Source organism: Sinocyclocheilus rhinocerous, unplaced genomic scaffold (genome assembly GCF_001515625.1).
Source record: "Sinocyclocheilus rhinocerous isolate Xijiao unplaced genomic scaffold, SAMN03320098_v1.1 scaffold1390, whole genome shotgun sequence".
Classification (NCBI taxonomy): Eukaryota; Metazoa; Chordata; class Actinopteri; order Cypriniformes; family Cyprinidae; genus Sinocyclocheilus; species Sinocyclocheilus rhinocerous.
The window spans coordinates 416,885-443,939 of record NW_015665627.1 but is presented as its reverse complement, the minus strand read 5'-3'; the positions used below and the strand labels follow the sequence as shown (position 1 = coordinate 443,939).

Here is a 27,055-nt window from a genome sequence, read left to right as displayed (position 1 = left end):
TTCCTTGTGTTGATAATACAGTAAGAGGTTCTACAAGTTAGATATCCCACAAATCTGTTTTAGCTGATGTACTCATAACCGCACCTTAAGTGGCACGTGATCCAAACATCATCGGTGACGTGAGTACCCATCACTACCCTATTTCACCTCCCTAGGTTGGCGAAAGCAAACTCACTACAAATGAAAACTTTTGAACCCCTCTGTATGATCATAGCATTATACATTACATTTAAATATTACATGGAGAGATTGAAAGATAACTGGAAGATATCCAGTTTAATTTTAGCATGTACTGGTGAGGAAGCTACGAGGTCACAGATTGGATTCAGACAAGAGCTTGGTCATTTTAAGATGTCTTTTTTGGCTTGCCGCCAAAGCCGTTCAGTCACACCCCGCTGTTTTCGGGCGCTTCTAAGTGTGAGGTAAGGTCAGCAATTATGTTTTTGGTGATCCACCCACAGAACAAGTGACTCGATGTCCCGGTCACCGCAGCCACGTCTTTCAATAGTTACCATGGAGATTGCCTCTTTCCTCCTCTCAGAGTTGGAACAGAGTAATGAGCAGAGAGGAGCAAGGAGTGAACTCATCAAACTGTCATCCAAAATGTTCAGCACTATTAAACTACCATTGTACCCTAGCATCTCCTCACTCCATTAGTATGATTTAACTTCAGTGATTTAACTTCAGTGTTTAAGGAATTCTCAGATGCATTTGCATGATTAAAGTATGGAGACAATCACATGATTAGTGACCTGGAGGTGGATTCAAACCAACAATTTCTTCAGGTCTTCGTCCATTCCTCTTTCGGTTAATTGGTCCAGACTGTGGTAGCGATGGATGATGTCATCTTCAGTAACTACTACCACTCGCACGCCATGAGAGTCATCTCCCAGCTGACAACCAACAGCGGAGCTCACCACCATATCCAGCCCATCATAGCAGCCCCCTGCATTTCTGTGGTAGTGTCCGGAGAACACAGCTTTCACCCCTGAAACGAGAGACATATAGTTAACGTCTAGTTAAAAATAAAATGTCTCTACAGTGAAATCACACAAAATAGTCAATTCATGATCACATCAGTCTCAGTTTCATGCCTACAGATGCACACAGTCCATTTGATGACCAGATACATATTAATGCATCTGATGCATTATGCTTACAAAACCGGAGGGTACCTGTTCGGTCTTTAGATAAAAGTGAATAAATCTAAATGCAACTTTTTTTTTTTTTAAGTCTACCTAGAAACTAAGGTGTACTAACCAGGTTGATACAGGGTCTTTTTGAGGTTGAAATAATCACTGGATTTGCCAATTTTTGAAAGGTTAGTGACATAAAATCACTGAAAGAAATGTAAAGTTTTATTTGAGGTACTTAAGTAAACTACATAGCCATTTTTACTTTATTTTCTGAGTTTATCTGTGTACTTGTTTCTTTTGGATGGGTAGAAATGCATTTCACAATGCATTCTGTTTTTTTTTTTCTCTCCAGGTCTTGTGTGTGTCAAATGTGAAGGGAATTTATAAAATTAATCATTTAAAACAAATCATAACTAACATTTCTCTTCATTGCAGGCCTAACATGTTTTTTGAGAACAAAATGTTCCAACACTTTAATTAGTGCGTTTCAATAATTGATGCATATGGACAAGACTGCTATACATCTGTTGCTGGACTGCACATATAAGAAAAAACTATAATTTTAGAGAAAAATTATGCAATGAGTAAGCATGTTGCCTTTGTCATGTACCTATTCTATAAAACTGTTGTATCCTTTTTGCTGGAGGGATTCTCTGTGATTGGAATGAGGTCCGTCGGCTGTAATTAAAGCATATTCAAAGGCATCATCTGGAGTCTGTCTGGTTACTGCTGTGCAGTAGGTGTAGTGGAACACTAGAGATCTTAGTCCCAAGTGATAGTGTTCATAGTGAGACTCTTAGGCATTGGGTACAGTAGCTGTAATTCTTAACTCAATTGTCTAAGGCCTGGTTCTCCCGTGCAGTCAGAGCTATTGCGATGCAGTCAGAGACACCTGAGGATAATTTTTGGTGTTGGGAGACACCCAGTTTAACTTAAGTCAGGTGCGTATGGGAATTTCTACCACACAAATCATTTTAAAAGCCCTTTCTTCCACACATCATTTATTGTGACAGTCTATTTTAGAAAATCCACCCTTAAATGGCACTTAAAAACAAAACCAACATAGGTTACACTTCTGACAAGTTTAGGACCAGTAAGATTTTTTAAAAGAAATTAATACTTTTTAATTAATATTAATTAATAATTAAATTAATAATATTCAGCAAGGATGCATTAAATTGCAGTAAAGACATTTATAATGTTACAAAATATTTCTATTTAAAAAAAAAATCTGTTCCTTTTAAACTTTCTATTCACCAAGGAATCCTGGAAAAAAGTTATATCACGGTTTCAAAAATATTAATATTATTCAAAAAGTAGCACAATTGTTTTCAACACTGATTATTAGAAAAAAATTTTTATTGAGCATCATATCAGCATATTACAATATTTTCAGAAGGATCGTGTAACTCTGGAAGCTGAAGTAATGGCTGCATGAGCTGCAATGTGGGCCACATTATGCACAAGACTATAATCAAACCAACATTATGAGGCTATGAGCTCAACACTGCCACTGAATCATCTGCATTTCCTGTCTGATTGGCTATGTCTCCACGCTGGTAGAACCGACTGCAAAACCACATGGGCATGGGGAGGCCGCTTCGGATTCATTTTGCCCCTCAATCTGCATAACCATTGTGAAGCTTCTCATCTCTCCTCTGCAGCAGTGGCCGAGGGTCTGCCATTCAGGGGTTTAAAGCAATGGACCGAATGCAGAATCACTATAGTTCATCAAACAAGTCACCCAGAGTGAGAGACACAAATGAGCTCTCTTTTGTGAGGGACATGAGGCTGAAGGTGGCTCTTCCACAGTTCAGCCGAGGTTTCTTTTCTGAAGAGAATTCTGAAAAGGTGGTACCCCCATACCAAGCTAATAGATGCATTTGGAAACAGGAAACAAAATTTCACATGAATTTTTCATTCAGAGGGCGCAAAGGTGCCAAAAACCACAGGGATGATGGCAAGACAGGAGGAGATGGCATGCCAAAATACACAAAAGAAGAAGAATAAGAAAGGAGAAAATGATTATGACAGAACACAATGTTGAGAGGTATAATTACATATTGCTGCTTGCTATCGGAATTCATCTAAATTTCACAAGTTGTTCTTGTTCCACATGCACATGATAGCTTTCATGCTCTGTTGGACACTGTTAATGAAACCACACAAACAAACACAATTACAAATACCTTGACACTTGAAGACTTAGACAATGCAGCACATAAAGCAGAAATCTTTCCAAAAACAATTAAAACAACGGGAACAAAACATTAGAATGAATTATAATTGCATGTAAATTACTTAAATCGGAAGATTATGCACATTTCAAGCATCTTTCACATATCATAACCTCTAATACACTCGATGGAAACAAGCAACAGAAACATGACGGGAAAAAAAGAGGGTGTCCAATTATCTGGAGAATTCGGATGTGAAAATGAGGAGGGGGAAGAAAAATCAAGGCACTTCTTAAACAAGTCATTTACTCTAAGGACATCCTATCTACTGCACTACCGGATAGAATAATTAGGCATGCAATACTGTTAATGACTGCACACATCGACTGTAACTACACATCAGCCTGAAACCTGCTACAAAATAGAGGGCACTTTCCACAAATCTGCACAAAACAGCCCTGAAACTATTAAAAAACGATTTGTTTGTGTTGTTTTCTATGAACGGTCTGCAAAAGTAGGTGCTTAACATTTAGAAAACGTGAATTAATTTAATATCAGTTTAACAGATTATGTCAAAATCTGACACTGTTGCATGATGCTAATTGCTGGATAAAGTCAAGAAGATCAAGACCCACTTCAAGGTATAGGTCAAGATAGGTGGCGTAGGCCTGGGCGATAAAACGGTATCGATATTTATCGACGGTACACCTTCGATAACGATATAAAAATGTTCGATATAGCGCACGATATAGGCACGTGCTATATGAGTGACGCAGACAGCACACACAAACATGAACATGAGTGCTGTGCCTGCCTGTGATGAGGAGATTGTGAATAAAAAAAATGAATATTAGTCGAATTTAAACAAAAGTTTCCTTAAAACCAATTTAATCTGCATATAAAACATTAGAAATGAGATATTTGTGTTTGACTGTTAAAACAAACAAAAAATTTTGTTGTTTGTCTCAATAAATTGAGTTAATTTAAAAATACAGTGGTTAAATGTAAAAAAAAATTTCTATTGCTCTTTGTTTTAAAAAAGGTTATAAAAAATGTCAATAATTATCGATACCGAACGATATGAAACATTATATCGCTGATACATTTTTTAGCTATATCGCCCAGCCCTAGGTGGAATAGCCCAAAAAACAATATTTTAAAGAGGGCTTACGGGCATTTGACCTTAATTGGTACTTTCATTTTATATAAGAGAGTTTATCAAATACAAAAAAAAGGTATTTATGCTTTTAATGCTACAATAGAAGGTATTTTTCCATTATCATCTCAAGATTTAAAAATAAACATTTTTTTCCTCTGTTCATGTAATCACATTAGTCTGTCTCTCTCTGTTTGGAGACTGTTTTGCTTTGTATGCCATAAAAATGTATGCATTTTTGCGACAGTGTCTCAGCATGCTTGCAGTCGCTTCTTTTCTCGGTTGTGATTTTTGGCTGTGAACATATCAGTGTGTCCATACTCCCACCAGTTCTGTTATCAGGCTGATTAATAAGCTGTGATCTCTTAACAACAAACAGTGCTGTGGTGGATTTAGTTGTGGAGATTTGTTGTAATGTCAGAAGTTTCTGCATGTTTATAAGAAGATATCCATCTAAAGATGATCAAAACCTGCTGGGAATTTTGGGATTCTACACTAACGCCAACAGCAGTACTATGAACAGAATGGCAGCACCCTTCTGTACTGCTTCCAGAGTAAATTCCTCCTGAACTTTGTCCACTGCTTGCAGCAACTTATTTCCATCTCATGAATTCCTTTTATTTCACATCTTGTAGATACATTTGACAAAATCCCATTTATCTGCCTGTTAATTAATGGGCTCATTACTGCAAGAAGAGTAGTATCTAGGGATCAACATGCCTTTTAGCTGAGAGAGGTGAAATTTGCTGAGAATGTGAGAGAACAGTACATACTAAAAATAAACAAACATTCACATAAAATAAGCCAGAGATCTAGTCCAATAAGGAAGTATGATGCCGTTCTGTGTTCAGTTCTCTGGAGACACACTAAAGTGCTACCAGAGTCTCTATTCCCAGCCACAGAACTAACGGATCTGCCAGATTTGGATGATATGTAAATCCTCATCTCGTCTCATCTATTTAAACTACTCAGACTGCATTAACGGTTTAGTTTGAGGGTTGTGTGTGCTGTCATTAGGCCACTGGGATACATTATGCACAAAATCTGCCAGAAATAATTTGCAAGACATAAGGAAGTACAAAATGATTTTGTGCAAGGAGAACATTGTTTATGCCGGTCATGTATCGCACCCATTTATCACTGTAGACCCTCTAAATGGGGGATGGAGTTTTGTGTGTTGTGTAATTATGATTTCATCCAAATATGCATGAAAGGCAACTGGCATAGTGCTTGGCAATTTCAATCAAGCTGATTCCTATACACAGCGGAGCTGTTTCTTATCTGGAAAAACATATTTAGGATACATTATATGATTGTCACTTGCAAAACGTGCTTGAAAATGTGTGTGTGTGCGCACGGTTTTTGTTAATTTATCTGTATAGATCAGTATTGGATATTTAATTGTTCCTGTTAATTTTCTCAATTTTTAGATTTAGATTACTTTCGCTGCTTACGTATTCTTTAAAAACACGAAAAATTTAACAACACTGTTAAAAGTAACCTTTGTAAATGTCAAAATGAATATACAGTTTTCATACTATACTGTACATTATAATGTTGTGACAATTCACTGGCGCATTTAAAAGGATTGATTTTAGTTTTTATACAAAATAAAAGAACTTTAATAATGGCCATTTATCAGCCATGATTACAGCTTACTGTTATTATTTATTATTGAGTTTTTAATCAGTAAACGTTTAATGAAAAACAAAGTAAATTAAGTTTCTACCATCTGCAGTTTACCTTAAAGGATCAGTTCACCCAAAAAAAAACACAAAAAAAAAAAACGGATGAACCTCCTTTAGGCCTTCCAAGATGTAGATTAGTTTGTTTCTTCATCGGAACAGATTTGGAGAAATTTAGCATTACATCACTTGCTCACCAATGGATCCTCTGCGGTGAATGGGTGCCGTCAGAATGAGAGTCCAAACAGCTTATAATTCACAAGTAATTCACATGACTCCAGTCCATCAATTAATGTTTTGTGAAGCAAAAAGCTGAGTGTTTGTAATAAACAGATCATTGTTTCTAGATAAAATATGAGTCCTCTGTCCATAATATTGCTTTATTCAGTTCAGGGGTGGACTTAACCAATAAGCGAGGTAAGTGGCCGCTTAGGGCCCCGGGGAATCAGGGGGAATCTGAAATTGGCGAAACATATTTGGCAAATGCTCCAGTGTGTATTTGTGTTCTGGAGAGTGTCAAATTTTCACTCACCACTCAAATCGCAGAGTTTTTGTCAAGTGCTGAGTTCTGCAAGCTTGCGAATCCTCTCAGTATAACAATGTGTAGATACGATCTAAATAAGCGATTCAATGTGCAATGCAGACAGCTTCAATGATTAACGGGACGTTGTGAGATCGCGATGAACTGAAGTGAATGACAGCTTTTAGTGATTATAGAGGGAGCGCTCTTTGCACACTTTCTAGGCTGTATAATCCTGACTGTCTCAGAACGGATATACTAACCTCAGAGAAGTATCGTGTTTTGTGTCATGATTTTATTTGTCTTGATGTTTCAAAATGACTCGCTTGTGTGCTTTTCCTATGCGCACCGGCGCAAACTGCTGCACATACATACAAATGCACGAATACAATGACTGGAGATTTTCACTTAATAATAGATTACATTTTTAATTTGTTTCTTGGCAAACCCTACCATATGCCTTAAGAACACTTGGAATATGGAACGAGCTGCATTGGATAATTTTATTATATTTGAATCCTTTTTGTAAAAAGATTGAAGAAGGTTACTTCATTAAATGGACAAGTACAAGCATTTTTTTTATATCATGTCTTCTTTTGTGATCCACAAATAAAAATAAGTCTAATATGGCTTTAGAATAGCATCAGGTTAATTAATTATTTACTTAAGTTGTGAAAAGGTAAATAAACTATAAACTATACAAGAGAGCAAGCAAAACAAGGGTTAGGCGTAAAAGAGCATGCTTAGTTATTGTGTTGGGGCCCCATACCTGAAATTTGCTTAGGGCCCCCAAATCGCTAAGTCCGCCCTTGATTCAGTTAAAAAGTTGACTTGTCTGAATCAGGAGAGAAATATGCACAGATCAAGCACCGTTTACAATTGAAAACAGTTAAAAACAGTCCTAATCAAATATGTCAGCATGATTATGGATTATGGACTCATATGTTGGCCAGAAGCAATGATTTAAAGTTAAAACACATTAACGCATTAATAATGGATTTTCATTTTGGGGGGAACTATTCCTTTAACCCAAATTACCGATCAAAGACATAATAGTCAAAGAAAAATGCAATCCAAGGCTTGTGGACCGACCCTGTTCAGTCCATTTTTGCTAAATGTTCAGTTGCTAGTTATCTTTTTAAGCCCCTGAAACATTCCGTACAATGATGCAAGACCTTGAGATACACAAAAAACACAGCCAAGCCTCTCGTAAAGGATATCTGATAACAATGGGCACTCCATCACACTGTAACCTCCACAGAACACACTATTCTTCAATGTCTGCCTGAAACAACACGCTTGCCAGCTTACCTACAATTTTCAGCAGATGACAAGCATTCTGTTGATTAACCAAATCTCACTCTCATTTCTACTGGCGTGTGCTGAATGATCTTAAGACAGCTGAAATAGCAGAGGAAACACTTGGCTTATCACTGCTAATTAACACACTACAAGATAGCACCACTGGCAGTGTGAGAAACGTTTTTGCATTATAATACAATGCAATGGGGGCTCAAAAACACAAGTTGCCTTTTAAGATAGCACAAGCTCTCTTTCTACTTGTGTGTTTAGTGCTGTTGTGAAGAGTACATTTACCAATAAGACGCAATCAAGGGTTTTTACAAAGCACACAAACATTTAAACTTCGCTTAACCATGGCTCTTCAGTGTTGAAATTACAGCCTTATAAAAGATGCCATTAGGATAGAATTGAAAGTAAAACAAAAAAATGTCTCATGGGTTTCTTCTGTGCATATGAGTGAAAAAAATGCATCCCAAGTATTCAGGTGTTCAAAACACCCTATAATCATACCCAAATATATCTGATTTAGGGAAAAAAAATTTGCAATGTATACAGTGAGAAAAACTTAAACAGATATAAGTTCTACTCTCTTATTGGTAGCTGTAAACATAACCAGATTAGTCAAAAAAACTATTTAAAAACGAACATGCAAGAGGCTGAGGATGGGCAGAACCTTGCGAAAGACAGGCATTTCAATTGATCTTTCACTAAGCTCTGCCCACCTTGGTAACTGTTGCTAACTCAGACAAATGTTACAGAACGTCCAATAGGATTGTATTGGAGATTTTGAGGAACAGCCTGATATAAATAAAGCATGCTCAATGTCTGATGATAGGATATCATCCTTAAAAGAATCATGTGAAATAGCAATGCAGGTTATCTTGTTAAATTACGAAGAAACTTGACTAAAAACTGCAAATCAGAATCAAGACAAACACTTCAAATGAAAAAAAAAAGTCTCATTTAAAAGTGATTACTATTGACGACTTCATCTTGGAGCAAATGTAGGTACATGCTTATCCAGTAATTAAGGCGACAAACAGTTTAATCTTCAGCATGAATGTTGGAAAAGAAAAAAACTTATGAGTATATTATCTATAGATACCTTGCCATACTATTGTAGTAGATATTTTTCATAACTGTTTAAAACTACCCAAACAAACAGATTGTTTACAGAATTACATTAGAAAATAAAATAGCCAGATAGTAAAAAAAATTCTAATGTAGGATTGGTCAGTAATTTTTTTTAAGGAAGGACTTAGCGAAGGGACAATTCTGGGGATATTGTGGGGCTTTTCATTCAGACTCTACACTCATGTTCCAGGATCTACAAAAAACAAGACCAGTTCAGTCCACACTGTTTCCCAACCCTGCTGCAACACAATAATTTTTATAATTAACACAAAGCTTATCACAAAGCACAGAGGACCTGACGGACAGGGCATTAGAGATGAACAGTATTTTACTGCTATGTCAGTGCTGCAGAGGAATATAGGTCTGTAAACAGCTTGTGACATCAGGAACTGTATATTATATGTATTCATTACAAATGCCACCCACTGTACAAACCTCAAAAAGCTAACAGACATCTGGAGTGATCAGCATGTTTTCCCCCAAGGCAGATGTCTCAAAAAAAAGATCATCTTCTCACAGCCACTCTGCCTTTTAGAAAATGCGGTTTAAATCATACAAATATAATTTGCAGCACGATATTAAATCTACGAGCTCAAGGAGCCCGGAAAAATGAGTTTGTGGGCAGTGGCTGTGTTTTCCTCTGACAGTGATCTCTGATCTCCAAGAGGATTGGTTTATTTTTTTCAAGCAAATTCCTATCCTAATTTTTGCATCCTTCATGTTTTGATCATTGAGAAATTAGAAAGTGGAAATGGTAAAAGTGTATGTGTCAGTGCTCCGATCAAGCCCCTCTCTGTCGCCCACTACAGCGCCCGACTCATTTACATTACACACTACTCGATTTCCATGAACACACAGCATATATAAAATGAGAGATTAAAGTTTGAATCTAATATCAAAGATGTCACTTTTTCATGAATAGAGAGATTGAATCTTTCTGTTTTGCCCGTTTTTTTAAATCAATTTTCAGTATCAATGCACCATGATGCATCTCTGACCATACAAAGATCAATATATATTGTTTCTTTTGAACACTAACCGTTGGAACAAAGAATAATCTGTATTTTTTCCCTTATGGCTAACATAATCATCAACCCATTGGATTTACTTGTTACTTCTCCAACATACACAGGACAGCAACTCATTTAATGGTTTCTGGTGTCAGAACTACTATGTATAACTGAAAATAAATGGAGAGTGAATTAATCTGACACATTCAGAGATGCAGATCATTTGATAGCTGTAACAATAACATTGCAGTTTCTCTATCCTTGTAGCCACATGATAACATCCTTGTGTAGGAATTTAAAATTCTAAAATTCTTGTTGGCAGAGGCTATTTACACTAGCTCCACCCACAAACGCGTGATAGGGATGGTCAACATTATAAAAGACGGCTGACAATCGTCAGTGGCGTAGATCGTAAAGCGCATACCATCATCTTTTTGACTCGATCGACCCGGGTTCGAATCCGCCTTTTACCGAACTTTTTTTCACCCTTTTCAAATCTCATATCACATCGGAAAGGCATTTATTTTCAATAAAAATTAAGGAAATAATCAAAAAGTTGAAAATAAAGTATCGGGTTGGTTTAGGGCCGATGTAGGGAGGGCTTTATTGTCCCAATAAGGTGGCATCCATTTAATAATTTGAATTAAAATTATAATTTACACTCAATACGTTATTACTGCATACTGTTTTATAATGTACTATAATACTGAGGTGCAGATAATTGCCACTATTTGCAATTAGTAGTATAAATAACAGAAAATCCTGCTATTTTAACAGTGTAAATAGAATCTATCGCTATCTGCACTTAGTGTAAATAGCATATTGTTAAAAATACTGCTATTTTCACTTAGCGTAAATAGCATCTAATTATAAATATTTCTTGTCCGTAAAGCTTTTATTATATATCCGGTAAAAGCACTCCAAGGCACTCACAGCATAATTAAATAGCCACAGGCAAGGCAATGGCATTATTCCACTATGTGACCATAAATGTGCCATTTACTGCAACATTCTTACATCGATAATGTCAGGGTCTTATACACCCTGATTATTATTTCGCGGAAAAAATCCAGTAGTTCTCCATATATATATAAAAAAATGGGTAATGCAAAATAAACACATAATTTCAACTCATTTAGCTGATATTACAAATGATAAAAATAGAAGCTTACAATAATACCAGTTCAAAGTTTATATATATATATATATATATATATACACACAGTATATATATATATGACCCTGGACCACAAAACCAGTCTTAAGTCGCTGGGGTATATTTGTAGCAATAGCCAAAAATACATTGTATGGGTCAAAAATATTTTATGCCAAAAATCATTAGGATATTAAGTAAAGATCATGTTCCATAAAAATATGGTGTAAGTTTTGTGGTCCAAGGTCACACACATATATATATATATATATACATACATACACACACATACAGTTGTGGTCAAAATTTTACATACACTTTGCAGCATCTGCAAAATGTTAATTATTTGACCAAAATAAGAGAGATCATATGGAAAAACGATGCATTAAGAGCCTGAAGGTGAAAACTTTTTGAATTTGAAGATTCAAGAAATTGAATTTATTTTGTCTTCTGGGAAACATTTATCTTCTGTAGCTTCTAAAGGACAGTACTAAATGAAACAATATGATATTTAGGCAAAATAATAAAAATGTACACATCTTCATTCAGTTCAAAAGTTTACACCCCTGGCTCTTAATGCATTTTATTGTGGCCAGCCTAAGGCACACCTGTGCAATAATCATGCTGTCTAATCAACATCTTGATATGCCACACCTGTGAGGTGGATGGATTATCTCGGCAAAGGAATATATATATATATATATATATATATACACACACACATTATTTTTATTTTGTTTGTAGGCTTACTGTACACTGATCCGTTATGTACACTAGTTAATATATATATACTACTGATATATTACCCTTTCTGTCCAATTCACAAACAAATAAATCAGTTGGTGCTTTGTTTTTTTTTATCAAACCATTTGGCGAATCAGTCAGAAACAAACCATAAGTCACTTACTTAAAAGCAGATTTATATTTCTTATCATATAACTGAGAACTAAAACTGTTCATTTATGCCATGTGAAAGCAATGTGAAAAATGCAAATCAATATAATTTAAGTATTGTTGTTCTTATGACAACAAAAAGATACATATATAAAATAAAAAGATAAATATATAAAATAAAATTTTTTAAAAATGTTGGAAAAAACTATTTTGATTACTATTTAGCATATTTTCGGGAAAAGGCTCAACAAAATTCTGAGTATATGGCATTCCTAAAGACAGAATATTCTTCGATACTTTATGACGTGAGATATGGACACTTGCAACTTGTTTTGTTTGATGTGTAAAGCTCAAGTGCTTTCTTCTCACCTGCTTGTTTGAATCTCTGGATCAAGCGCTCTCTGATTCCCTTCTGCAGGTTGAAGTAGTCATCCTCTTCGTCAGGTTTATGGAGAAAGAGCGGAATGTGCTGGAAGACAAGCACGTGGCGGGAGGGGGTCTGGATGGCTCTTTGCAGCTGGCTCTCCAGCCAGACCTCATGGGTCTCCATTAACTCAGGGCAGCCTGATGAGTCGAAGAAGAACTGAGAGTTCAACACCAAACACAACACCCCACCCACCCAAAAACTAAAATAATCATCGCCCCAGTCACGGCAGAACTGCTCCACGCTCTCCGGAGTGGGTGTGTTGCCAAGATCGTGGTTGCCACTGACGAACACTAGAGGAATGTCGGGGTCACTTCCTCTCAGTGCTCCTTTGAGGTCCTTAACCTGTTCTTCTCTGAACGGACATCCTGAGAAATTAAGAGAGATTTTTCTTGGTTGAAAAGCCTCATTGAAGTAAGTACTGTATGTCTTAGTATGTCAATAAAATAACATCTGCAACCCAATTTCATTCCTTAATGAGCTCCATACAACAGGATATTCAGCAAAATTATTTATAATATTTATATTTTCATTTGACATATTTTTTTATATTTCCACACATTATCCCAAACATACATTTATATTTTCTTCTCTGGAATAAGAGATAACTGCATAACAGGAGCAAAAAAGACTATATACATAAAAACTACAGTTAAATCCTCTGGAGCAATATTGAGCACAGCAGCAATGAACATAGCAGGAACAGTCGGCTTTCAGTGGAAAATAAGATGCAGCACCAGACATGAGGTATGTGATAGTATATAAATACTATCTTCAATGGCTCTTTCCATCTTCAAAAGAATACTGAAGTAGGCAATATGTGGTGGATTCAGAATAAAGTTTCTGTCTCATACAGAAGATAGGAAAGCATCCAGTCTAACCGCATTTCTCTAAAGTAAAGGCAGACTGTCAAGCGATGAGTTTTGAAGCTCGTTAATAACAGCCTTAGGTTACCTCTAATATGACAAATAGGGCATCTTGCTAATTGCCTGCTGTGAATTTGAAACCCAATGAGTAGCGGAGTTGAAATTAGAGTTGGCATTAGTGACTGTGGTGTTGTGTATGCTAGACAAAGAAAACTAAACCAACAGACCATGATTCTAGTCTATGGAGAGAATGAACTGCCTTTCCAACGCCTTTCTAAAATGTGTACTAAAAATTTTGATCCATTTTTTTTGTAAATTATTATCAAGCAACCCTCTACAATGCAAGCAAATCACACACATATGCGACCAAATTGCGCATCAGGATGCTAAAGAATGCCTGTCAATAGCCACTGGCTAGTAAATTGTTATATTTCACCTGCCGGTGAGTTAAAGAGAGGCTAAAAACAGCCTTAGTAGTTCAGAACAAATATACATTCACTGCATGTTGTGTCCTATGACTGTTTTCTCTCACATGCATACAAAGACAAAACGCGAGAGAGTCTGACATAAAGAACTGGTATGCTAGATGTAAAAGTTATTCTTTTCCAAATGGTACTTCCTGTCATGATGGCGATGCACAGATCTTTTCCACTGACAAAGTGACAATGGTTACTAATTTCCATGCCCACAGAAAAAAAAAAGCCAACAATAAAAAATTAGTCCATATAACTCTTTTTTTTTGTGCGGCAAAGGTCATACAGGTTTCAAAATAGATAATAGACTAAATTAAAAAAGATAAATAATAAATTACTACTTAATAATAAATTACAGAATTTTCATTATGGCTTCAAATAAATAAAAATAAATAAAATTGAAGCAACTTCTTTTTTTATGTGTTAGCAAGTGTACTTGGTGAGAATAGGCCAATTACTACTCTTACTTTGTGATCAATGCCATTATCAATGCCCAATATCTGAATCTGAGCCACACTTTGACTTTCTCTCTGAGTTACGTAACATTCAATTTCAACAGGTCCCCCATTTCTCCCAGCTGTGCCAAATCCCACAGAAATCTATTAAAATCTCTCCCAAAAGAGATCTCTATCAGCTAAACATACAGAGAAGAGAGGGCTCTTCCAGAGCTGATTTCCCCCTGGTCAGCCCACTGATGTGCAGCTGCTCCTCAGAGAACTTCACTTTTATCCGCTTTCAACAGCAATTAAAAACCTTACGTATGTGGAAGGCGAAAAAGAAGGATATGAAAACCTCAGCCTCACTTTCGGAGTTGTCCCCTAACACAGCACACACAAGTCTACAGGCAGCAGGCAAACGTTTTTATAGTCCCCATAAGGAAAGCATCAGGTTCAGTGCTCTCCTAATCTAATCACCTCCCTCGATGATCTCTCCTGCTGCCAGTCAGGAGAAGTCCTTGAACCGGAAAGCTCACAAGGATTCTGTGCCGATATCATGGAGCGGCCCTTCAATTACCGAGTGGAACTTTACTTGTCCAGCATGCTGCCGCTGACTGTTCATTATGGCAGGCAGAACACAGGAGGTAGAATGGCTGAAATAAAATCAGATTTGGTCGCCAATGAGGTTTGAAGAGTCACAGCACGTGTTTAATGAAGGAAATATTGACTGACAGTGTTGTTCTAAACCTTGAGAAAGCCAATACAACGGTCATAAAAAGGGATACTTCACCTAAGAATTAAAGTTCTTTCACTAACCCTCATGTCGTTACCAAAACAGTATGATTTTTCTTCCATAAACCACAAAAAGAGATGTTAGGCAGGATGTTTTTGCTGCTCTTTTCCATATAATGTAAGTAAATGGTGACCAGGGCCATAAAGTAGATAAAATTAACAAATTATTAATTGAAAAATGTCATTATATTAGTGTGATTTGAATGTGCACATATTAAAAGTGTGTCACAAATGGTTACGAGCATACATAATGTACACAATATTACTGCTTTTACTGTATTTTTGATTAAATAAAATGTTTCTTTCAAATACATAAAATCTTACCGACCTCTTAGGCATACGTGAATGCGAATGAGATTTCAGAATTGCTGAGAAAATTTCTTGAATAACAATTTAATTTAACAATCTTTTGCTTACACAAAGCTAACATATGGTTTGAGAAGACTTGGAATATAGCACAAAAGTTGTTTGGATTACTTTTATTTTACATTTAGTCATCCGGTCACCATTCAATTTTACTGTGTGGAGTGGGTCATATGGCTTTTTAATGACAAAGTAAATGATGACATAATTTTCATTTTGGGGTGAAACTTCAAATCAGATTGACATATTCCACCACTAAGGAATATGGTGGAACGTCTCCACAAGCTCTGTAAGATCCTCAATCAAAAATATACAGCAAGCTTCCAGCAGTTGAAGCTGCAGAATTCAAGGATGACTGCTTCGAGTCTATGTGAGTCGAAAGAAAAAGTCGATCACAAAGACACAGCAATGCCTCTTTTCCCAGGAGAAGTTCGGGATGTCCCCCAAGATACAGATACTCTTTTACAGGTGCACTATAGCCTCCTGTCAAGAAGTATTACAGTCTATTGTGTGAGCTGCACCACACAGAACCTGCTCAAGATGTGATGGTCTGAATGAATCACAGAGGGTATACTACCCAACCTGCAGGATATCCACACCAGGAAGAGCACGACTAAAGCCCAAAAAAATCATTACGGATCCCTGCCATCCAACAACAGCCTCTTCTCACTGCTGCAGTCAGAAAAAGCCTAGCAAAGCCTTGGGGTCAAAACTGAGAGGTTCTGGAGGAGCTCCTACACCCAAACTATCCATACACTTAATGAGGAATCTGCCAGGGGCCTGCAACACTAACAACACAGCAGAAATCCATCATGTGCATATGAACTTTATAACACATACATATTGTTATTATGGTCGCTCAGATGTATATCATCCAATAATCATTTATTTCTTTTGCACAGCCTCATAATTTGCACTTTTGTATATAGTGGAAGAATTTTAACACTTATTTGTTAAAACATTAACTATATTTTTTGTTTGTTTTTAACATGGCACTGAGTTTATTTATCACCCAGCCATGTGTATAACTTAAAAAGACACAAACCGTAGGTTATGCAATGTTTACAAGTGGTTACAAAACAGCACCTGCTGTTAACACCAGGCTAGGCAAGAACATCTTTTCGGCAGTGCATCTGCTGAATGAGTAATTATTTTAAGTATAACTTCAATAATAAATGAATAATAGAATGATTTTTGAGCACATTTTAAGGTACAGGAAAGCGTGGTAAGTTTTACAGTCATGACTGTGACTTGATATCTCATAGTGTGACTTATAACTCACAGTTGTGATTTTATGTGTCTTGTAATTGCGTCTTTAAACTATGAGTTTAAATTTTTTTATTTTTAATGGTAACCCTTTACTTTTTTTTGTTTACTCTGAGGCAAAAACCGGCTTACATATAAAATGTCATTAAATTTAAAAAAATCTACTGTATAACTTTGTACATGTATCTGATTTGATGTTTAACAATAAACAATTAATAATAGGATAATTAGGAGATGTTAAGGTAAAGGGTAAGGCACTAATTAAAAAATAATAATATGAAAGCCACCTGTTTCAAAAAAATAATACTTTCCTATATATCTTACAATGTGACTTGTTTCTCACAAATTGCAATTTTAGACTTGTAACGGCATCTTAAAAATGTGTATTTATTTCCTTGTTTATTTCACAATAACATCACCTTATTTTATTTTTTTACTCTGAGGTGGAAACTGGCAATAAACTTTAAATGAAAATTCTACATTAAAACGACTGTACACATTTCATTCTGTATCTGAAATGACTTTAACAAAACCATTTCTTTTGAATCAAAAATGAAAAATTCATTCTTTGAGTCAACCATGAAAATTGCTATAGAAGCTTTGTCAAAACATGTGTTTTGCAGCCTTGTCTAGATATAATCAACCATCACCCAAGGCTGTCAGATCAGAGTCACACCCCTGTTTTTCTTTTATTTGTCTGCTGGTGTGTTTTTATTTTTCCTGTGATTTTTATTGTGGTTGAAGATCAAAGATGAGCAAAGGCAAATAAAACCTTGAGGAAGCTGTTCTCTTTCACTGACTTCTGCTATCAAAGCCCTAATGCTTAATGAAGAAGTGGTGAGGAGGAAGTGGCGTAGGTCTGGTGAAGCCTGAGCGGGGCAGAGAGAGGAAACACGCTGCATGACGGACATGGCGTGTAATGCATATGGCATCCTTTGCCTGCTCTTCTGGCCTGACACTAATGGGTGTTGACACCAGACCGTTTAAAGGTCTCCAAACCTCATAAAGTTCCATAGCTGTGCCTTTACAGGCAGCTTATCATAACCTGACCTATAAATTACATCCAGCAGGGAAGCCACAAACCTGGGCTCATATTAAACCAAGCAAATATGACACTTCAGAGTTCCCTCGGATCCTAAATGGGGATAATCTGATAAGTCAGCCATTGAAAAAACAGTAACTGTCAACATTTGGGTGATTTAAATTCATGCGGTGAGAAACATTTATGACAGCTTTAAATGTACTGTCACTTTGATACTGGCACTCAAGTGCAAGACATTCAAGTGCAAGAAACATTGACTCAGAGACCCGAAACTTGAAACCTAATGTACAAACACTCTAGTCACCTTCACAGGTAACTACCGCCTAGCCTTCAGAGGTTATTTTTTATTTCCCTGTGTGCTTTGCCGTTTGAGCTGAGGCAATTAGATAAGTGCCGGACCCTCAGCTCCACAAGCTCCATTTCATAATAGCCACCTCAAAGATTAGAGACGACAGAAGAAGAAAAGACTTGGAAAAAAAAGACTCTTGCCTCTTCAATCATAAACAAAAAATAAATGAACCCTAAAGTGAGCTTTTTGTCTAATAAATACTAAATAATCCTGTTTCTTATTTATATCCTGCATCTAATCTTTTATATTGATCTATCAACCTATTCAAAAATGTTAGTAGTCAACAGCAATACCAGTTAAATTGCATGATTTTTATTTCCAATAACTAATATGCAACACACTTATTTAGCTGCAAAGAATCATTATATTAATAATAAACATATATAAATAGTAATATAATATATAGAATTTTGTTTTTCAAATGTTAAACTATTAAATATTATTTAAATAAATACAATGTATTGTAGCATCTAAGCATTTCACAAATAAACATTACTTCATGTTCATTATTAGATATTTTATTTATTAGTTATTAAAAATATGAGCAAATTACAAACAATAAGACAAATACCACAAACAAAGATACAAAATAAATAAAGTGCTTTATGTTTCTCCGGCTGGTCTATCTGACAGTTGTACTATGCAGGTACGAAATACTATAGAAACTGAATAATCAATTGTAAAAATTAAACACTGCATAGTCTTCACTGTATGAATTAAACATATTGATCTTTATTACAACTACTAAAGATTACATCAAGAGCAGTGAATTATTGTTTTGTTTTCTTTTGTTGTTTGATTCAAACTAACACCACAGACAGCAGCAGGTATATTATAGTGATGTCACTTTAAGACTGTACGAATATACTGTGTAGCAATATACACCATATAGCAAAATCTTGATAATTATCATAATTTCATTGTATAATCTGCTGGACTTTCGAAGCAGCAACTTCATTTGGATATAATTTATACCTTAGGGAAACAGTAACATTTCAGTTCTGAAATATCAACAGAAACAATGCAATTTGAATCATAACAAAAACACATAGGTGCAAAAATTTGGCCATCCCAACAGAATAATGGCATCAATATTTAGTACAGCTACCTTTTGCTGAAATAACAGCCGGTAGATGCTTCTTATAGCCACTGATAAGACCATGAATTCTCGCTGCAGGTATTTTGGACCATTCTTCCTTGCAAAATTTCTCCAGTTCAGGCAGGTTTGATGGCTTCCGAATCTTGGACAGCCCGCTTCAAATCAATCCATAGATTTTCAGTTATATTTAATTTTGGGGACTGGGGTGGCCATTCAAGAACATTGTACAGTATCTGTGTCTGAGCATGAATTCTTTGGTAGATTTGGAACAATGCTTTGGGTCATTGTCCTGATGAAACAACCAACCCTGGCATAACTTCAAACTCTTGACTGATTTTTCAACATTGTTCTTAAGAATCTGCTGATACTGGGTGGAATCCATGCGACCCTCAACTCTGACAAGGTTTCCAGTACACATGCTTGCCACATAGCTCCACAGCATGATGGACCCGCCACCAAATTTTAGAGGTTCTTCTCCTGGAATGCTGTGTTCTTTTTCCGCCATGCATGCAAAGCGTCTCTGGTTGTGACCAAATAACTCTATCTTAGTTTCATCTGTCCACAACACATTATTTGGCTTGTCCAGATGAGCCTTTGCATACCTCAAACGACTCTGCCGTATGCAGAAAAGTCTTATTACGCATCACCCTTCCATTGGGCTGTTACTTGTGCAAAGTGCACTGGACTGTGGAAAGATGTACAATGACAATATCAGCAACAATATGTTCTTGGAGCTCGTTGGAGGTGGTCTGTGGTTTGTCTGTGACCATTTTAACTACTCTTCACCTTTCCGATATTTTTCTCAGCCTACCACATCTTTCCTTCACAAGGACTGTTTCTGTGGCCTTCCATTTTCTAACTATATTTCTGACTGTGGAGGCAGAAACCCTTAAACCTTTGTGATAATTTTTTGTATCCTTCTCCTAATTCATATTGATAAATTAGCCTATTAGGTCATTAGAGTGTTCTTTTGAGGTTTCCATGCTGTTACTTTCAAGCAGAGAATCAAGGAGAAGCAAAGCTAGCAATCAGCTACCTTTAACATCCTTTTTCATGATTGGTTGGACTTGTGTTTGCAGTGTTATGGTTCACTGAGTCAATCAAATCCATTTTTTGTGTTGCAATTAATCAGCATTAAGTGACTACAAGTATCCAAATCCACACAAACGAGAGGGTGCCCAAACTTTTGCACAGCCATCTTTATTTCATACAACTTAATGCTGCTACACTAAGAGTTTATGTCTGAAAAACATTCCATTATGCAGCTTTCTCTAGAAACTGAATGGCATATTACTAAGATCTTTTCTTATAAAGAAAATTATTATCAATAAAAGCACCCAAAAGCGCCCAAACTTTTGCATCTAGGTGTATATGACTTTCTTCTTTCAGACGAATACAATCAGAGTTATATAAAAAAATATCCTTGCTCTTCCAAGATTTATAATGACAGTGTTTTGCCATTTTAAGATTTTGAAGCCCAAAAAATTACATCCATACATCATAAAAAGTACTCCACACGGCTCTGGGGGGTTAATAAAGACTTTCTGAAGTGAACTGATGCGTTTGTGTAAGAAAAATATCCTTATTTAAAACTTTATAAACCGTAATCTCTAGCTTCCGCTAACTGTCGTACTCGCGTTCACGTAAGAGTGGCCAAAAAAATATATATATATATACACACATATATAGACGAAAAAGGTTCTTCAGATTATTAAAATATTATTCACACTATTCACAGAAAGGTTCTTTGGGGTACACAAAATGTTCCTTCTACTAAATTGCTATAAAACCACCTTTTGGAACCTTTTTAGGTATATTTTTTACTATAGAGGTCTAAAATTTCTGGAGAAAGCAAAAATGCCTTTAGCATTCCAGCAGCACCATTTCAGTGGAACAGGTGGCTTACCAGGCATAGCATGGACCAGGTCTCCACACAGGACCAGGAAGCGAGGTCTGGGCTGTAGTTTGTTGATTGCCTGAACTGCCTGTTTTGTGAGCTGAACCTCCTCGGTCCACTCATCCCCTCCTGAATCACAGTCACAAATCCTCCACGCCTTCATCAGGCCAAGCTGGGGGTCCGCAGCCTGGATGAAGTAAAAGGGCCCACTCCACTCCTTCTGTTCATCTGGAAAGAACAGGAGAAAATAACCTGAAGCTGACAAACCATCTACTTTAAATATCTCAATTATTAATGCTGTGTTTGTGGACAATGCATACAATGTTTTGCATAATTAAACATTACATAAGATGCTAACAATCAAACTGTTTAAAGTATTTATAAAAATCTTTATCTCAAGTGAAAGAGTCACAGTTAAGGGCACAGCTCTAACACCTGGAACACGTGGAACGGTTCGTCTCGCCTGTCGTATAGAAACTTCAGCTGTATATAACACCTTCACAGCAGTTCTTGTGTTATAAGGAAACAAAAACGGCAGGAAAAAAGTCGATTTTCACACCTCAGGGTTTACAGCACAAATACAGCTCAGAAACAGTTTTTACCCGTGATTCTTTGAGAAACTTCCAGCATTAAAACTTGGTCAAAATATAAAAGAAGAAGATACCCCTGCTGGGAACATCATACAAGTCTTGTCTTTGCTTTCCACTACACTCACTTACACTGAGTGTGTGAAGAGGTTTTGACAGAGCAGCAAGCCTCAAAAGCTAGAAGGAAAATAGAGAATTTCTTTCTGTTCCTGATCCTGACAGTGCAGCCTAGTAGGGAAAAGAATTTTATGATTCTGTTTTATCCTTAGCTGCATTGTCATATGAACAACTAGTCAATAACCTCAAAGATTTATGTCTCACACTTATAAATGGTGTGATTCACTAAAAAGACCCGGCTCATAAAAGTAATTCGTTGGGGAGTTAGATTACACAGATTGTGCAGTATCTTGCAGTATGGCCAGGCTACACTTTTTGCTGTGTATGTTTTTGATTCACTGTAAGAACCGTTTCATAAAATTCATTCATTTGGTGACCGGGCTACACTGAATTTGATGTGTTTTTTTATTCTCAAAAAAAAAAACTCAATAAGAGTCATTCGTTGGGGAATCAAACTACACTGGTTGCACAGTATGTTTTACATTTACTAAAAAGAACTGACTAAGGGTCATTCATTCTGTGGCCAGGCTACACTGGTTGCAGTAGGAATGCACGATATTGGAAAAAAAAACTCACATTTTGTTTTTCTGCTATATATATTGTGATATGAAATAAAAAAAACACCAGATGGCTTGAATAGCTCTATTTTGTAGGTGAGTAAATCAGCATAGAAAATAACAAACAAATTACAAGCATAGATAAATATAATACAACAAAGATACAATTGAAATAAACAGTGCTTTATATTTTTCAGGTAAGTCTAACAGTATTCACTATTCAGGTACAGAACTTGAATAATCAAATGTAAAATAACACTGCATAGTCTTCACTGTATAAATTAAATCGAATTAAATCTGTGTTATGTGTGATTTTTCTCTATGCGTTTTGTTGTTTGATCAAAATTCATGACACAGAAAGCAACTGGATCATTAAACTGCTGCGAACCAATATACTGTTACAAATCCGTTTTCTTTTTCAATTGTTTAGCTTCACCTAAGCAACTGTGTTTACAAGGATACTTGCAGAGACATGCATTTTGACAATTTCACGCGTAAGTGTCATTTCAGGCACAAACAGACGAAATGAACGGAATTCGGTGTTCATGTGCATCTGCGTGGCTCTGTGTATGAGCACAGAAAACAGCGCATGTTCATAATTGAGCTCTATTTTGCGCCTTCTTGCACTCGAATGGTTTAAAATTGCTTGAATGTTTAAACAGACAGGACCTAAAACACATGCAAATGATGAACCTTCATTGTATGATGGTTAAACTTTGCAATTAATCCAAGAATCACCTGCGTTTCGAACCTTGGTACCTGGTCCATATGGATTAACGATCACCATACTATACATGCGCACATCGCGATATCGATGCTGAAACGATACATCGTGCAGCCCTAGGTTGCGGTGTATGCTCACTGTTCAGCACTCTAGATAGCATTGCTGGAGCACCATTAATTAATTAATGCAGGAAACTGTCAGCGTATTTCAGCATGTTATTTTTAATCCGCATTGTGGAAGAATTGTTAAAGGAATTCTGAATAAGAATCAGTTCTTGGACACCAAACCTATTGTGTCATTTTATAAAAAAATAATAATAATTTTATTTCCAAATGAGCTACATTTTAATTAGTAATGCAGCCCATGAAGTTTCAACATCAGTCCCTATGTTGTTTCAATCGTTTTGTCATTCTAACAAGATGAAGTGTTTGCTATGCTTCGAGCATCTCTTTGGGAAAGCACAAAACCTGCTTAAAATAAATAAAATAAAAACACACGATATCTGACCAATTCAAAAAGCATTTAAAATGTACCATCTGCTGCCTGGAATCTTGTTTGTTGTCTAACGCTTTCATGTACAGTCTCCAGAGACTGGAAACTATTTTCAGGCAACTTTAAACAACATGAATTGAGAGGAGCAGACAAAGCTCCCATGACAGCCGATAAGCACAAGCCTCTTTTAGCAAACATAAATCAGAGGGATATCTCAGATGACTCCCAGAGCTTTCAAATACTGCTAACCTAATCATAAGTCAAGATAAAAGCCTCATGTGATAAAGCATTAAAATATCAACTCAACTCACAGCATCCACAAACAGTCACTGCTGTTGGTTTTTCTCACACACAAAAAAAAAGGAAAAAAATTTGCAGATGTCAACACTGCCAGCGCAAAGCAAAGATTAAGCAAGAAATTAGTCTGAGATGAAGATTTCAGACTGGATTTACATAAACAGTCAAGCAGAGGAACCATATAGGGACACAAAACACTTCAAAACACTTACACACTGAAAAACACCAAATCAAATGTTATAGTCCGCACAAATTTAAAATTATAAATCTATTTTCTAAATGCATCTTATTGATGTTATTGTTAACAATTTATCTATGAATGTTTATTTATTTTTCATTTTGGTCTTTGGTCTTCATCAAAAACATTATGACAATCCATTTCACTATGATTTACATCAGTATTCATTGCGAATTTAAGTTAAGCAATCATCTGATAGACATGGAAAGTAGGGGAAAACAATGCTAAATACTTAACCGTTTAATTGCACCTTACAGGATTGTAACAATTGTTTTGTTTATTTTTATTTTAAAATAACAAAGAATTTCTTTATGCTACCCATATTGTTTGCAGTTAATGTCACAGGCTGTTGAACAGTCGGTACTTGCAAAGTGCAGTAGTTCTGCTGTTATTTATGCATTTACAAAACTGTCAGATTTTCTTATGTAAATATCTGCATATTGTGTATTGTTCCTGGTTTTGGTTTTAAGAAGATTTTTGTTCCCTATAAACTTTTGATGTTTGATTTCGAATGACCAATTAGCACCCAAATTAAATCTGGGTCCTAAAGCAAAACCGGTTTTTAATGACTTTATTTAGCACATTTTAATCTATTTGCCCTAATATATTAGGTTAACTTTGTTTTGTGTACGTCATGTGACATGCCAGGGTTTCTATCTAAACTGCACTGCAACTATCTACAGCTCAATGCTAAGTGGTTTGTTATTCCTGTCATAGCTAGCTACAGTCAGCAATACTTGGCTGTGAAGTCGATAGTAGGCTAGCCTGCGCTTTTCAGTGACTTGTTGGAATTCGGTACACCGGTCAACATCTAACGAGTTTACAGAGGACTGTAAACTTCGATTTCAAGCAGTGTTCCAAAATACATAAACGACCTTGAACCAAAACATACTGTCATAATTCAAAGCTTTGCAGCATTATCTATAAAGTAAATCGACATTAGCTAGCCTCAGCTAACCGTACCTTCTGTCAGGCCCTTATACCTCCGATCCTTCGCTCTCAGAAAGACACTTTCGTCCCCTGCCATTGAAACGCGTTCGCTACCTAGTATAGGATAATAAACCGTTCGACCTATATTTCGTACGTTTCGCTATCGTGTTTGGGCGTTCGTTGCTAAATCTGACGAAGTCATCGGTTACTTAATAACAGTGTGTTTGTGAATCGATGCGTTTGGTGATGTATTAGCAATGTCAAAAACAGTACGTACAAAATACCAATCAATAATAAACTACTTGAGGATTAATAGATAAAACATCACAGAAAAAAAACAATATAATATAAAAATTCTTAAGAAAAGGACAGAAGAAAAAAGAAAATAAAAGAAGAGAGAAAAAAAGGCACACAAATAGAAATACAAGTATATTAGGGAAAAATCTTAAACATGGCACAAATTCTAGATGTTTTTATAGCTTTCTTGTTAACAGATGTTGAAATTGTATTATGTCTGGAAATGTTCGTAGTGGACTCTTTGAAACGACAGGCTGACTACAAACGAATTAAAAGTCGGATCTCTAATGCTCATTATGGATATTTGACACTACTTTCAAAATGCACAGTAGCCTACTATATGATACTTTTATATAAACAGCCGAGAAAAACTTAAAAGATCAGGCTAAAACGATCTACAATATTGACTAAACTAAATTAAAAATCTAAAATATGTTTATTTTTAAGCGTCTGTTGTATTGTTACAATAGGCCTAGCAGCGTTTCAGCAGTTTGCTACGAATGTGATATTCGACGATTGACATTGTTCTGATTCTGTCAAATAAATCAATGTATACTGTTTTATAAATATATGTGATAACAATGTCTAATAATGAATGTATATTATTTAATGCATATATGTTTCTAATCATTTTCATATAGCCTACCTATAGCAACACAATGTATGTATGCACTGCAGGGCGCAACTGCACATTTGCAGAGGGGTATACAAGATCAGTGTTGGCGCCCCCTGTATTCTAGTAACTCGCGCAGAAAACTTTCTGCGAGTCAATGACCAAAAGCCCATTACTATAGCTTGTGCATGGAAGGATACAAACTCATAAGGAGTAAAAAAAAAAAAAGTGACAAAGGATTGAACCCCCTTCCCCCCTTTTAATACCATCGGGAAAAAAGTGAAAAGTAAAACCAAGAAAAAAAGAAAAGTGTGTCACATGACATCCCCTTTAACTCCTGATGGCAGACCCCAGACAGTAGAACACATTTTTTTATTCATTTTTATTTTTAAACACATGTAATATTGCTCACTTTTTATATATATTATAATATTGTTTATTTGCCTCAAAGTTATTCATATTCTTGCACATTTTTATATAGTAAAATGTATTTTAAAGAACATCTGCCATGCTAAGTGGAAGATTTCTGCCAAGATTTCACCTGGTAGAAAAACAAATACTATTAGAATGAATGTCATGATTCCCACTATGACCACTAAATAGCAGCAGAGGATCATTTATTGTCTCCTTTACCATTTCCACTCTGTAATATAGTTCTTTTCACATGTTTTGCAAATGGATTTATATTTAGACATTACAAAATCACTATTATAACATTTAAAAATCAGTATTGTTTTGTATTGAAGTATGAAGTAGCAAGAGTTTTCAACTCATTGAATCTACTTAAATTACACAGATGGCCTATTTTAAATTTACAACGGCAATTTTCAGTGAAAAGTGGCTAGTTTGTATCTTTGTTTACAATCTTCTCAGTTTCTCTCAAATGTAAATCAAATGCCCATTTACAAACATCCAAAGTGAGATATTTAGTTTTTAAAAAATCCCTTTTCAAGAACTACAACGAACGGCTCGTTTGGACTAGAGTGTTTGTTTTCAGGGTTTTGTGATGTCACAAAGCGGCCCATTGG

The 27,055-nt window shown here is 35.9% G+C and overlaps 1 protein-coding gene across 1 annotated transcript; it reads right to left on the bottom strand.

Annotated features, from left to right (window-relative positions):
* Window positions 1–25,371, bottom strand: cpped1 (calcineurin-like phosphoesterase domain containing 1). The gene is made up of 4 exons (XM_016542501.1): window positions 25,151–25,371; window positions 21,185–21,403; window positions 12,537–12,959; window positions 1–988 (listed from the first exon to the last, which is right to left on the bottom strand). Exons 1-4 carry the CDS (start codon window positions 25,212–25,214, stop codon window positions 765–767), a joined length of 930 nt encoding a protein of 309 aa, XP_016397987.1. The 5' UTR covers window positions 25,215–25,371; the 3' UTR covers window positions 1–764.
* Window positions 25,372–27,055: the final 1,684 nt, after the last annotated feature.

Coding starts and splice junctions, on each gene's coding strand:
- cpped1 (XM_016542501.1), bottom strand. CDS start 25,214: ATGGCAGGGGACGAAAGTGTCTTTCTGAGAGCGAAGGATCGGAGGTAT. Junction 12,960..21,184: donor CCTGGTCCATGCTATGCCTG/GTAAGCCACCTG, acceptor TTAATTTCTCAG/GATGTCCGTTCAGAGAAGAA. Junction 989..12,536: donor CCAGAGATTCAAACAAGCAG/GTGAGAAGAAAG, acceptor CTCTCGTTTCAG/GGGTGAAAGCTGTGTTCTCC.